The sequence below is a fragment of the Quercus lobata genome, chromosome 4 (assembly GCF_001633185.2).
Source record: "Quercus lobata isolate SW786 chromosome 4, ValleyOak3.0 Primary Assembly, whole genome shotgun sequence".
NCBI classification, from domain to species: domain Eukaryota; kingdom Viridiplantae; phylum Streptophyta; class Magnoliopsida; order Fagales; family Fagaceae; genus Quercus; species Quercus lobata.
Genome location: NC_044907.1, coordinates 29,125,742 through 29,141,215, shown reverse-complemented (window position 1 = coordinate 29,141,215; position 15,474 = coordinate 29,125,742). Strand labels below are relative to the sequence as shown.

Genomic DNA, 15,474 nt, shown 5'->3' with positions numbered 1-15,474 from the left:
GCGTCTACGTTTCACGTTTTTTGCCTTTTTTTTTTTTTTTTTTTTTTTTTTTTTATTCTCCCCAGCAGCAATTGTTGACCCGGTCCTCTGTGAGGAGTGCATTTGTACACTGTTCACAGGTCCCACAAACTCCACTTTTTATCAACTTTTTCATTAAAAATGAGTCCCACAGTACTATTCATACATTTAAAAATTATTTTGCTACAGTGTTTTCAGTTTTAAGTTTTCAGTTTCAGCAAAATAAGTTCTATCCAAACAGACCCTAACAATCACAAATTAACTCCAAGTACTTATGCTACAAAATTATATAAATATCTTGTGATCATTCTAAGATCTGTTTCTTCCCCATAATCTTTGCTGCAGGAGTTTTTATGTAACATGAGGCATCACCTCTTCCACATAGTGTATGGAAAGACTTATAATGGTCTGCTCAGCCACATTAAGTTTCTTGATCTCTCCCGTAAAGGGATCCCACAACACCAGGTGCCCCATAGTGTCAGTCAGAAAGAACTTACCGTTCTTCCATAGCCCCAACGGACGTCCCAAAGGCGATGCAGGTATAATGGTAAAGAGTTTGGTCCACGACTCCATAACACCAAATTCAAGCAGCACCCATAAATTAAAGGTTATATTACTCGATTCAGAAGTGTAGCGTATCATAGCAACACGTTTTTTTAACTCCGTAAGAGTCGTCCACCGCCAATAATTGTTACTCTCAACACAGCATTTATCTGGCACCTTCGTCATGCTGAAAGTCTCTTCGCTCATATCAAAAGCAACAATCTCGTTTTTGAGAACAAAATCGTAATCACTAGGAGCATACCAGTAAAAAACCCCATCTATATAAAATGTGAATCTCTTTCTATCTAGAAATTCATATGGTAGATCGACACAAAGCTCAGTCCAAGAACCACGGTTTACGCTATACAGTTGAACATCCTGAACAGGTTTACCTTTACCTGGCATGCGCAGGTAAGTACGAATTCTCACCACCTTCAAGTCATTAGATTTCAAGTCCAAACCGAACCTAACATTTTCTTCTTTTATGATAGATCCAGTGGGACTTTTACAATCAGAGAAGTTCCATGGACCCTTGAATACGTATTTTGTGTAAGGGTTCCATATAACAATATTATCGTAGCATGCATGACAGTTTAGACAGAGAAAGCCATCAAAGGAAGCCACAATTTTGTCGCAGTGAATGCAACATAAGTTATAATCGGGTAAATATAGAGGAGTCTGAGGCGACACGCCTTCGCCTTCGAGAGTGTCATAATAGAGGATCGAGCAAACTTGTCTTGCACCAGTGAATTTATCCCTGCCATCGACAACGAGGAAACGATGATCATCGGGGTTTTCGGGGCTGATGATAATGGAGTGGTTCAGGAGGTTTTTGGAGAAGAAATCTGGGTTTCCAATGAGAGAATCCCAGGTCTTGCAGACAGATCTGAATCGAATAAGAGATTTTGGGGGCTGCAATGACAGTATCTTCACCAACAGCTATTCAGGAACATAGGTCGACATTGCTCTCTTTCGTGAAACGCACGCACGCATAGCTTCAATGGAGGATTGCTCTACTAGTCTCTGTATCTAATAATAAATAAAGGAGCCTAGCTAAGGGTATAAATAAATCCTAGTCCATCTTAAATTCTTAATCCTACTTTAAGCTGACTTAGTATACAAGTAAAGAAATCCTAATTCTACTAGAGGCACAACTTTTGTAGTTCTATCAACCTAGGGTTTGATTTCTTATATAGGAATGGCTCAAGTAACAGGCTTAAAGCCCAATAAATAGGCTTTATTCAATAGTATTTTTTTTATTAAAAAAAGCTCAATCTTGACAAATAAATAAATATAGCCATATTCTATGAGGAAATAATTTGTTTTAGTAAAAACTCAATGCCATTTAAAAAGGAAAAAAAAAAAAGCCTCATCACAATAATTATTTTGGCAAAAATATTTTTTCTAAAATTAAAATTGATAATACGTTATAAAATTTTAAATAGAGAAAAATTAATAAATAATTTTTTATGTCAAGAAGTGAGAATAAAAATTACTAATTAAATAATTATAATAATAATAAACTTCATTAAAATTATCGTCAGAGAACTCAAATTATATTGAGTCAATTATGCGTCTATAAATACCCTACTATGGGTCCATTGCAATACATGGTTTCTATATATAGAAAAAATATATATTTATGAGTATTTCTACATAGACGTAGGTTGTCAAGACTGAACCATATAAATTAATTAACACCCTTTCACTTTCTTTCTAATTAATGAGTCATTTACATTTTAATAGATTTTGACCTAGAGTAAAACAAAAACACTTTAATTTTAGAAAATATAATACATACATATATTGAGTCACTTGTGGGGAATAACATGATTTTTTTAAAATAATTTTTAGTATATTAAAACACAAATTTTTGATATATATAATCAAATGTAGAAAATCTAGTGATAATTTTTTTTTTTAATAATTAACACATTGTGATTGGTATAAAATAAAATTGATGTAAAATGATGTAAGTCACTAAGTTGTCATTGCATATAAATTGGTGCTTTGCACCAAGAAAAATCGACCGCCTTAACCAATTATGAAATTTTGGTGCGTATATATTCACAAGAATAAGAAGATTTTTGATGAATCCAATTTGTTTAAGTTATTACAAAAAAAATTATTAAAAAAATAATGCAATGCACGGGGCCAGTAACTATAGGTGTAACAGAACTTACGTGTGGCTTAACAAGTTTTAATTTGGGCCTAATGATTTCAGTACAGATAATGGGTTATACTTCAAATGGGTCCAATTTTAATCTTCAAGCCCACACTATGAGTCATTTTGAATGTGTGGAATTTTCAGGGGAATAGATTAAAAAAATGGGCTTAGTCTTATTAAGCAGGCCCAGTTCAGTTTGAAATCAAATCCAGTAGCCCCAGTCACAACAACAGTCTTCAAGAAATCACATAATTATTATTATTATTATTATTATTTATAGACATGATAGAAATTCTACTCTAGCATAATTTAAGTGTATGTGTGTGAAATTCTCTCCTAAATACTTGAACCTTAGTTCTTATTCCCCCACCCCCACAAGCACTTATACTTATAGAGTGACCATCGCACTAACGGTGTGCGATGGTCAAATCATAGTAATATTAACTATTCTTTGATGGGATATATAAAATTTTGATTATTAATTTTCCTTTTATGAGAATTATAAAAATTTGATTGTTTAATATATGATATCAATTTGAACGACAAAAATGAAATTTAAGCGTTTGATATTTGCAGTGAAGAGTGCAACAAGAATGACCCAATAGCACTATTCAACATATGATGAATAGTCAATATGTGTTTCACACCTAATCCTTTTTTTTTTTTTTTTTTTTTTTAATGACAAATAACCTTCCAAGGGAACTCCATGCAGCCTGGCACCACTCAAAACCTCATAGAAAGAATTTTGCTAGAAAACAATTTATCCTCCACGCATGTTTGGACCAAGACCTTGAATAAAGAGTTTGGAAGAATTGAGCAAACGTTTTTGGCTCCTAGTCATGAGTGGATAGCACAAAGTGTCTCGTATCAATTGTGAATGTGAAATTGACGCTGTTTGAAGTAAAAATTATTAAACAATTGTTTGAAATCTTTCAAGGTTTAAGTTCTGCTCTAAAACAATTGTTGTGCTATACGGGTCTCCTATGCTAATGTGCATATAATAAGTTTTTTTTTTTTTTTTAATTGAGAAAGATGTGCATATGCTAATGTGAAGCACATGAGAATGAGCATAAAATGAAAAAATAATGAGTGATTATTAATAAATAAATAAATGTTATTAATAATAGGTCTAAATAAAAATAAATAAGAAGTTAGTATAACTGTAACATTATTCATAATTATGTTCAACGTGGCCACAAAAGGATGCTTTACTATCCTTTGACAACATATGTTTGAACAAACAAAGGAGAAAGATGCTCTACTGTCCTTTGAAACAGGAAAATTTTCAAAAACTAGCATATTTCTTATTCTCTATATATTTTACCAATGTTTCAGGCATATCAACCTGGCCTCAAAAAAGAGAACCACGAATTCTTTACTTGTCATCACGTATAAACATCAATCAACCCTTCTCTACATTTCATCAAAATTACGGAGAGAAGACACAGATTCAGCTCACATAAAAAATCCCTTAATGTCATTCAACCATTTAATATCAAAACCTATATAAAAGATGGCAGACACATTGAACAATACCTCAAGCATTGACTAAACTCAGTGTGTAGGGAACAACTCGTACCGATCCCTTATGCCCGTCAAGTTGAACATTTTTGATTGCTTGTGTAAATGGATCGTACAATACCAACTGCCCTTTTGTATTTTCCATTAAAATCTGCCCACTCTTCCAAAACAGCAATGGCCTTTTCAAACCTAACGAGGGATCAATTGTAATAAGCTTAGTCCACGACTCCTTAACACCAAATTCAAGCAAAACCCATATATCAAAACCCGAATTATCCGAAACACTAGAATAAATCACCATAGCAATAAACCCGTTCAACACCAGGAGACTCCGCCACAGGCCAATAACGCTTTTATCAGGAAGCGGCGTCATGTTGAAGACCTCAGTGCTAAAGTCAAAGGCAACAATTCTATTATCGTTGTAATCGACTTCATCTACAGTCAACCAGAAAAAGAGTCCATTCATGTATGCAGTCATATGCCGATAGGGAAGAATACCAGAGATCATTTTTGGATCATGTTCGACCTGTCTCCATGAACCACTGCTTAAGCTATACACTCCCACTCCCTTCCTAATTCCCACTTCGCCAGGGTATAATTTACGTGTGAGTCCGGCCATGCACTCCGCAACACAATCACTATAAATCCTGACGATCTTGAAGTCATTGGATCTTGAGTCAAACCCGAATCCCACGAATTTGTCATTGAGCATGTAATGACCACGGGTCATGGGAGGGAGAACCTCGAGTTCTGTGGGGGTGGCGGCATTAAAGGGGTTCCAAAGGTAGATGTTGCTGTGTCTGGTATAGTCATAGAGACAGAGGAGACCATCACAGGAAGCGACTATGTTCAAATTGAGATATGGAGTTGGATATGGAAGATTCCAGTGGTGTCGAAGGACAGGACGAAGTGGGAGATTAAGCGGGATTCGAAACCCACAGTCGAGTAGTGTGTCGTAGGAGAGGAAAGAGTATGTATGCTTATCACAACGTGGTTGGATCGTGGATTTGACAAGGAGGAGTTGAGGATTAGGGTTTTGGGATTTGGTGGCCAGAATGGAGTGGTTGAGGATGTTTTCAGAGACAAAATCTAGGGTTCCTATGAGAGCAAGCCAAGTTTTGGAGACACACCTGAATCGAATTAGGGTTTTGGGGAGCAAGCGTGAGAGTATATTTACCACCAATTCCTCAGGCAGATAAAAGGTTGACATTGTTGCTTTGGGGCTAAGATAAGCAGATAGATGAGATACAACGTTTTTTTTTTTTTTTCTTTGGTTGGTCGAAGGTAAGAAGACTTGGAATGGTGAAACGGAATTAATAATGGAAAAGAAAATTGAGAGAATAAAAGAAACCTAATTTGTATGGGTTTCTAAACTAAATAGACTTCAATTAATAAGTAAGAGTAGATACGATGGAAAGCTTTTTATTTCTTTTATTTCTTTTATTTTTATTGGTATTAGAAGACCGAAGATGGAGTGGTGTTATTATAGTTAATAAAAATTCTTCGTTTTCTTTCTCAAAAAAAAAAAATAAAAATAAAAAAAATAAAAAATCTTTGTTTTCCTTGTCCCTCCATCTAAAGGCTTGGCAATTGTAAATAAATAGATTGTTGTTTAAGTAGGCCCAATAAGTGTGGAAGTAAGGGGAAACAACAAATAAGGCCCACTATTATACTAGAGGGGTCAAGAAGTGAAGTATCAAATAAGGGGACTATGGGCTTAAGTGAGGGGTCGTGGAAAGAAAGGGCAACACAAAGCCCATTAACTAATGTAGATCCACCATTGGGTGTTGGGATTGGTATGAACAGAAAGCCTGAGAGTTTTAACAAAGACCTAGTTGACGTGAAAATGCATCAAAAAAAGAAGAAGGTGGCTGAGGTAAATAATGTTGCAAGAGCGACGGAGGTTGCTGGGCAACCCTGCCGAGACCAATGAGTCTCCTAAGCTGGAACTACCGGGGGCTTGGGAACCTCCGGATAGTTAAAGCCTTAGAAAAGGCGATTCATAAAGAAGAGCCCAACATTGTTTTCTTGATGGAGACAAAGTCAAACAGAGAGTGGATCGAGAAAGTAAAAGAGTGGTGTAAGTTGAAGCATGGTTTAATCGTTCCTAGTGATGGATGTAAAGGTGGGCTAGCTATGTTGTGGAAGGAAGGTATAACAGTGGAGATTAAAACATATTCTTAGGATCACATTGACGCATGGATTGAAGGTGGATGGGATGGAGGTTGCTGGCATCTTACGAGGTTTTATGGGAACCCCAATACAGCAAAACGATTGGAGTCATGGGCCAAGTTAAAATCCCTTAAGGGCATGTCATCATTGCCTTGGCTCACTATTGGTGACTTTAATGAAATTACAAGTCTCACGGAGAAGGAAGGAGGACAAGCAAGACCAAGGAGGCAGATGGAGAATTTTATAGATGCCATAAATTATTGTGGGTTTAAGGAGGTGGCATTGACAGGGCCGAAATACACTTGATGGTATCAACAGGCAAATGTTACACAAATCCGAGAAAGGCTTGACAGGGCGTTGGCCAATAAGGAATGGATGCATTTGTTCCCCGCAGCAAAACTGTACCATCTCTCTTCATCGGCATTCAACCACTCACCACTCTCACTTCATCTTGTGCCAAAAAAGAGGAAGAAGAAAATAAGGAAGACATTTAGATTTAAATCAATGTGGCTAAAGGATTAGATGTGAGGAGATTGTTAAAGCTGCATGGGAAGAGGGGGTGCATGCAGGTGCGAAGGGTGTTCTGAAGAGTTGCTTAGAACATTGTCGACATGACTTAAATGCATGGAATAAGGAATAATTTGGCCACGTGGGAAGGAAAATTGCCAAGCTCCAGAAGAAACTGGAATGGCTAGAATTACAGCCACCTAGTTCAGACATGACTATGGCAATGAGGTCCACTAGAACTAATCTAAACTGTTGGTTGGAGAAAGAAGACGAGATGTAGTGTTAGAGATCAAGATTGAACTGGTTTCAAGGGGGTGATAGGAACACTAGCTTTTTTCATACAAAAGCTTTGGCTAGATACCAGAAAAATTATATTAAAGGTTTAGTTGATGATCAGGGGAGGTGGCAGGAGGATGAGTTGAAGATTGAAGAAGTGGTTGTGGCCTATTTTGACAAGCTTTTTACTTCAAGCAAGCCAGATGACTTTACCGAAATTTTACATGCAATCCAATCGAAAGTGACAACTTCTATAAATGATGATCTAACCCGAGCTTACACGGCACAAGAAGTTAGAGTGGCTCTGAAGCAGATGTATCCCCTAAAAGCCCTTGGCCCCGACGGTATGCCCCCTATTTTTTTCCAACATTTCTGGAGTACTTGTGGTGAAGTTGTAACAAGCATAGTCTTGGATTTCCTCAATCATGGTATGTCCCCTCCAAATTTTAATGAAACTCATATTGTGCTTATCCCAAAAATAAAAGAACCAAGACATATTTCTAACTATCAGCCGATTAGCCTTTGTAATGTAGCTTATAAGAGTGCTTCTAAAGCATGCAATAGCTAATAGACTGAAAAAATTTCTCTCATCCATTATTAGTGATACCCAAAGTGTCTTTGTGCATGGAAGGTTAATCATAGATAATGTACTAGTAGCTTTTGTGATATGCATCATATTAGTCATAAAAAAGGAGGTAAACTAGGTGACATAGCCATAAAACTTGATATGAGTAAGGCTTATGATAGGGTGGAGTGGGCTTGTTTGGAGAAAATAATAGAGAAATTGGGTTTTGATGTTAAATGGAGGAAGTTGTTCATGCAATGTATCACCACTGTATCCTATGCAATTAAGATCAATGGTTGCCTTAGGGGTCGCATATTCCTTCTAGGGGTATCTGGCAAGGAGACCCCCTATCACCTTATCTGTTTCTGTTGTGTGCAAAAGGGTTATCAGCATTAATTAAAGCTTTAGTGTGTAATGGTAGCATGGAAGGGATTGCTATATGTCGTGGGGGTCCTAAGCTCTCCCATCTAACTTTTTGCAGATGATAGACTCATTTTCTGCAAAGCATCGCTAGCGGAATGTGACTCATTACAAAAAGTTTTGGAGGTCTATGAACGAGCCTCGGGAAAGTAACTGAATAGAGCAAAAAACATCCCTGTTCTTTAGCAGTAACACCCCCAAGGAGATCTAGGAAGAGATTAAAAGAAGATTTGGTGCCCAAGTAATCAAGCAGCATGAGAAGTATCTAGGTTTGCCATCTCTTGTGGGCAAGAACAAATGAAGCACTTTTAATGATATAAAAGAGAAGCTTGGTAGGAAATTGTCTGGATGGAAAGAGAAGATGCTATCCAAAGCGGGAAAAGAAGTTTTGATCAAAGCAGTGGCTTTAGCTATAGCAACCTACACTATGAGTTGCTTTAAATTGCTAGATAATCTCTGTAATGAGTTGACAGCTATGATAGGGAAGTTCTGGTGGGGCTAAAGAAAGGATGAAAACAGAATCCATTGACTAAGTCGGGAAAAGATGTGTGAACCAAAGTCAAATGGAGGTATGGGTTTTAAGAACCTAAAATTTTTTAATTTAGCTTTGTTGGCAAAACAAGGGTGGAGACTCTAAGTAGACCAAGATTCTCTGATCTATAGAGTTTTGAAGGTGAAATACTTCCCAAGGTGTGAGTTTATTCATCCTTCAATTGGCAATAATCCATCATACATGTGGCGTAGCATTATGGCAGCTCAATCACTAGTTAAAGAGGGCTTGAGGTGGAGGGTTGGAAACGAGGCAAGTATTCGCATATGGGAGGATAGGTGATTACCTAATCCATCAGCACATAGAATAATTACCCCTAGACTTTTCCTACATGCAGATACCCGGGTGGAAGAGTTGATCAATGGTGCTAATGCTGAGTGGCGTACTGAGATAATTGACACTTTAATTTGTTCCTACCACATAAGGCTGAAGTTATTAAAAGCATACCTATTAGTTACCCACTGCCACTGATAAACTCATTTGGCTGGAAACAAGAAATGGGTTATTCACGGTGCGAAGTGCATATAAGCTGGCTGTGGCTCGATTCTCATCACCCAATAAAGGTTCCTCTTCGGATGCTAGCAAATTGGGATGTTTCTGGAGAAGGATATGGAGTATCCTAGTGCCACATATAATCCGCCATTTTGTGTGGCGAGAATGTCGCAATGCCCTGCCGATGAAGGATAATCTGTTGAGTCGTAAAATAACCCAGGATGAGCTATGCGATGACTGTAAAGGGGCCTCGGAGTCAATGGGTCATGTCCTTTGGGGATGTCCAAAAGCGAAGGAGGCCTGGGAGTGCTCCAAGTTGGTGTTATCAAGTTCTGTTGAAGCAAACTTGTCCTTCCAGGACGTTATGTAGAAGTTGCTCATGCATGAGGACGTGGGTGAGGAACACGTGGCACAAGTAGTCACTACTGCATGGGCACTGTGGCACAACCATAATGAGGTAAGGTGCGGCAGAGTAAAGGAAGTCAGGGAAGCAAATTTTCAGATGGGCGTCAGACTACCTTAGGGAGTATAGGTCGGTGGTGTCGCAAGACAGCCCAGTAGCCTCCATGCCTCATCAAGGGGTGACATGGGCTCCTCCACGGGGTGGACACTTCAAAATCAACGTTGATGGGGCAGTTTTTATGAAGTAGAAAGTAGTTGGAGTTGGTGTAGTAATTCGAGATAGTGACGGTAGGCTCGAAGCAACTCTAAGCAAGAAAATCCTGTTACCATTAGGCGCAGTTGAGGCAGAAGCAAAGGCTTTCGAAGTGGGTCTGCTTTTTGCCAAGGAGGTTGGCGTACGTGATGTTTTACTAGAAGGTGATTCTATGATAGTTTATAATGCTCTCTGTAACTATTCTCTGGCCCCATCTTCAATTGCTGTTGTGGTCCAAGGTATTCAAGACATCAGTGGTGACTTTCGAAGTGAAGGTTATTCTCATGTTAGGAGACAAGGAAACTTACCTGCCCATATTTTAGCAAAGTATGCATCTAGCATAACTGATTCTGTTGCATAAATTGAAGAGAACCCTTACTGTATTATGCAGGCTCTTGTTCATGATGTAAACTCTATTTCACAGTTGCCATAAAAGTATATCTATCTTTCCCATAAAAAAAAAAATAAAAATAAAAAAAAAATATATATATATATAGACTGTTGTTTTTAAAATTTAAAAAAAAAAAATACTATTATTTGTGGATCTTAAATAGTACCTTTACATGATAGAAACAAAGAGATAAGATAATCACCTATCCTAAACTAATGCTCTATTTTGAAAATACAAAACAGAAGATAATTATTTAAAAACAAAACCTATCAACTAATAATCCTAATTTGTAGCAAATGTCCCCTGTCCCCAGTACCCACGTAACATTCTAGTTCTAGAAGAACGAAGTCGGTGAGCTAAAAGTCGAAAATTTCCTTCCTGGTTCGTGGTCAATATCCTTGCTTCGGTTCTAGTTCTAAAAGGAGTAGGTCCACGCGTTAAGATTAGGAAATTTCCTTCCTGGTTCGTGATAAGATGTGCAATTGAGGAAAAATTGTACAGTAATTGCTTTATTTATAATTGTCTTTTACCTCTCTTTCTTTTCCACCAAAGAAGCATACACCATACAATACACTTCCTCTTATCTTCTTACGTCGCTTTACTTTCTATTCTCTTCAGTTTCCTTATCTAATTTCTAGGCTTCACTGCTATTTTAGTTTACTTGTACTTTGTTTCTCAATTGGGTTTACAAATACTATATTGGATATAGAATATTTGAAGCAAAGTAATGGCAGGAGGAGCAGCTCTTGGGGCAGTATTTGGAGAGGGCTTTGCGGTGTTTCATTACACAGTTAAGGATGTGGGAAGCAAAGCCCTTATGTTACACAACCCTTTCTCAAAGGCCTCGAATCCCAGCTAGGTGGTTTGGCACCAACGGTCAATGATATAAATCGATTAAGCGAACAACTTGATCTCCCACAAGTGGAAACAAAGAGCTTGATTGAACAGATGAAAAAGGGCAAGAAGCTGGTTCACAAGTGGATTCAATCAGGAAGACAATCCTTGAAAACCGGCTTGCAATGGAAGAATGCCCAAGAGCTTAGCCTCTAGGTCACCCTCTCTAAGATCTAACTACAAGTTACAACTCTTTTGATCCGCAAGAGGAGGATGTCCAAGAGCTTAACTCCTTTCGAGATCCGACCACACAATCACAACTCATTTGATCCCATACTCAATGAGTTACGTTCGATTACTCGACATGGTGATTGGTTCTAATACTAAATGTTACATACTCATGAGTAGAACTCACCTTTAAAATTCAACTTGAAAGAGAATGATGCTCAAATCTTGGAATATGGGACACGAGGTATATGTAAAGTCCAATCTTGGAAATGCAGTTCTTGATTTCCAAGATTTTGGTCACTTCAAGAACTGTATTGCCAAGATTTGACTTTGCTGGAAGTACTTCAATCTTGATTTCTAAGCGCGATTTGGCTCTGCTAGATTTTCATGTTTAAATGCTGTGTGCTTTTTTGTGTGCCACATGGCAGGGGAATATTTATTTTGTGGGGTGAAAGATTTGAACTCTATTAAGTAATTAATTATTGTTGGTTTACTCAAAAAAAAAAAAAAAATTTATTATTGTTGGGCAAGATCCAGTATCTTTTGATTTGTACATATGTACCCTTAAGATAAGAGGATTAAAAATCCCATTCATGGAAAAAGATTTTCCACCAAATTTTTTTCCTTTTTAACTGATCCTAATCTTATTTACCCAAAACCTACTATTAACTATGCCAAAAGCTAAAGAGACATATAGTTTAAAATGGGTTTGACTTACGTTTAGTACTTTTTTAACTAGAATTTCTTTTTGTTTTAATGAGAAACTGACATATTATTCACTAATTAAATAAAATGTGGAAATTAAAACTTACTACTACTTGTAATTGTGTACTAAAAAAGTATTTAAAATAAACCAAACCTGTTTAAAATAATATTTTATCTTCCACTTTGTTAGTACCTAACAACCTAATCAATGCATGCCTGACTTCTGGTCTAACAGATGGCCAACTGATGAGTTAATAAGTGACTGTTGGTACCAATCAAGCGAAGGTTCCTTCCGCCAACCCAAGCCTCCCCCAAAGTAAAAAAACAAAAAAGGTCAGTTCCATGACTTCTATCTTTCATTTACGCGGCATAACATGGAGGTGTTGCAGGGTTGATCACTTTATCTTAATTCTCGTGGACACAAAAATGACCCATATGATTAATCAACACTATTGTGAACATAATAATTTTCGTACTTAATTTTACAATTTATTAATTTGTGTGATTATGTATAATCGAAAAAAAAAAAAAAGTAAATCGCACAAGTTGATAGTGGACAAAAAAAAAAAAAAAAAAAAAATCAGCGCGCGAATCATAAAAGTGTGAATTTAAATATTCGATTGAAACGTCTCTTAAGATTATTCGTAATCAAGTGACATAATTTGACCAGCCTGCCACCGTCAATATAATTCGGTCTCAGTGGGGAGCCCCAAGCCAGGAAAAGACTTTGGGCAGTTAAAGTAAGTCAACTGAGCATGTAAAATGTTCCTTTATAGTTTACCAAAAAAAAAAAAAAAATGCTCCTTTATACTGATATATTAATAAGTAGCAATAAACCGAAAATAACTAAGCATATAAACCGATATTCGAAACTCCCAGCAATAAAAATAAAAATAATTACTGTATGAAAAAAAAATTTACCGCACTTGGAGAAGGATTATACCAGTTCAAATTTTCCATTGAGAGCCAAATGAAATGGGTCCTTGATAATGGCCCATGGAGTTTTGAGAACCAGCTCTTGGTGTTGAGAAGATGGGAGAAAGGGATGACGCCAAGATCAGTAAAGTTCACAACGGTTCCAATGTGGGTGCAAGTATGGGGTTTACCCTTCGCCCTCATTAATGAAGATGTAGGGAGAGATATTGGAAGCAGATTAGGCCGAGTGGTGGATGTAGACTCAAAAGCTCTCACGGCAGACCAAGCAAGATTCCTCAGGATTCGGGTGGAGGTTCCATTAAACACACCTCTACGTCGAGGCAGTCCGGTGATAAGTCCGGAGGGGGATAAAGCACTAGTGGCATTTAGATATGAGAGATTGGTTGGGTTGTGCTACAAGTGCGGTATGTTGGGCCATGAAGAAAAATTTTGCATGGTTTCACCGGAGTTGGTGGAAGGGGAGAATCCTTACGGAGAATGGATGAAAGCAGGGTACAGAGGTAGCCAGGGGAACATGGGGAGACGTCCACAGGGATTTCAACAGCAAAATGAAAAGAATGGCAGGGCGAACCGTCGCAGAGGTCCGGCACAGGGGGCGGCAAATTCAAATTCAAATTCTGGAGTAATAATCATTTATGAGAATGCCGAAATATCAGGGATTAATGATGAGGCAAATAAAATCCCATCCGTTTTGGAAGCAACTTCAACAGAAACAGAGTTGATGATGGTTGACCCTACAATTAAGGACTCTGTTTTAGATGAGGGGAACAGAGTATCCTTTGAAGCCGCAAATCAAGGTATTAACCTTTATAATGTCCCTCTTAATTACGGCACTAACTCTATTCCTTTTAGAACAGAAACAAAGGCTAAACAGAGTACATCTGGGCCACGTGACTCACCACATGCTGAAATTCTGCCCATGCACCCAATCGGCCCAATAAACCAAAAAGCCACAAGGAAGAAAGGTTTACGTAAAAGTGAGGCGGCCAAACAGGAGGAAGGGAGTGTTGATAAAAAAATAGGTTTGAAGAGGGAGCATAGAGCTTGGGAAGATGTCGCAGAGCCTGAAAAAACAGAGTGCAAGAAGGCAAGGATTGAGATGCAGATGGAAAAAACAATTAATCCAACGGTGGAGGCTGGATGCCAACCCCTCCGATCGCAACGAATGCCCTCAGCTGGAACTGCTAGGGGCTTGGGAACCAACATGCAGTTAATGTCCTCTCCAATTTGGTGAGGGAGAAGAGACCCAAAATTATATTTCTCATGGAAACTAAGCAAACGGTTGATGAAATGAGAAAGTTGAAGGAGGAATTACACTATCAAGCGGGGTTGGTAGTACCATGTGACAGAAGCTGGGGAGGAAGACTGGGTGGCCTAGCGATGCTTTGGAAAGATGATGTTGAATTGCATATACAAACTTACTCTCCGCATCATATTGATGCTATCATTCAAACACACTCAGGTTCTCCGTGGAGGATTACTGGATTTTATGGGTACCCTGAGGAATGTCACAAACATGAGTCTTGGATTTTGTTGCGCCATCTCCATTCTAGGATGTCTTTGCCATGGGTGTGCATAGGAGACTACAACGAAATCCTATCCTCTGATGAGAAGCAAGAACGGCTTGAGAAGGCTTTTTCACCAATGTTAGCTTTCCGGAATACACTAGCTCATTGTGAATTGATCGACATGGGATTTCAAGGAGGTAAATTCACATGGAATAATGGCAGGCCTGGAGTGGAGTTTGTCCAGGAGAGGATTGATAAGGCCTATGCAAATCAAGCTTGGAGAGACTTATTCCCAAGGAGTCAAGTATTTCATCTCTCTGTTTCTTATTCGGACCATATCCCAATTATGTTGACTATACAAGCAAGCAGCGAAGTGAAGAGAAAAAAGAATATTCCCAGGAGATTTGAGGAAAAATGGGCTTCCCACCCGAAGTGTAGACTGGTTGTTGAAGAAGGATGGCGACAAAGGGTAGAAGGAGGCAGTCCAATGTTTTGTCTTTTTCAGAGGATAAGAAATACACGGCTGGCTTTGATTAAATGGGAAAAGAGGGCATTTGGAAATACCAAAGTCATCCTTCAACAAAAGCAACGTTTGCTGGAAGAGCTGACTTGTAGGAATGATCCAACACTGTTAGAAAGGATAAGGGAAACGAAGGCAGAAATTAATAACATTCTGCACCATGAAGAGTTGGCGTGGAAACAGAGATCTAGAGCAATATGGTTACCTGCTGGGGATAAAAACATTAAGTTTTTTCACCAGAGAGCCACCTAAAGGAAACGTAAGAATCAAATTTTGGGAGTTTTTAATGCAACAGGGGAATGGTGTACGGATGATGAACAGATTGCGGACACAGCTGTGGGGTACTTCCAAAATTTATTTACATCAAGCCAACCTGGAGATGAAGAGATTGGCCATGTCCTTGAAGCAATGGATAAACGGGTTACAGATGACATGAACAATGCATTGTTTGAGCCTTACACAGGGG

The 15,474-nt window shown here is 38.2% G+C and overlaps 1 protein-coding gene and 1 pseudogene across 1 annotated transcript; both read right to left on the bottom strand.

Moving 5' to 3' along the window:
* Nucleotides 1-369: 369 nt before the first annotated feature.
* LOC115984999 lies at nucleotides 370-1,524 on the bottom strand (annotated as a pseudogene).
* A 2,741-nt stretch (nucleotides 1,525-4,265) lies between these two features.
* LOC115984998 (F-box protein At3g07870-like) lies at nucleotides 4,266-5,459 on the bottom strand. The gene has a single exon (XM_031107974.1). It carries the CDS (start codon nucleotides 5,457-5,459, stop codon nucleotides 4,266-4,268), a length of 1,194 nt encoding a protein of 397 aa, XP_030963834.1.
* Between the last annotated feature and the right edge of the window lie 10,015 nt (nucleotides 5,460-15,474).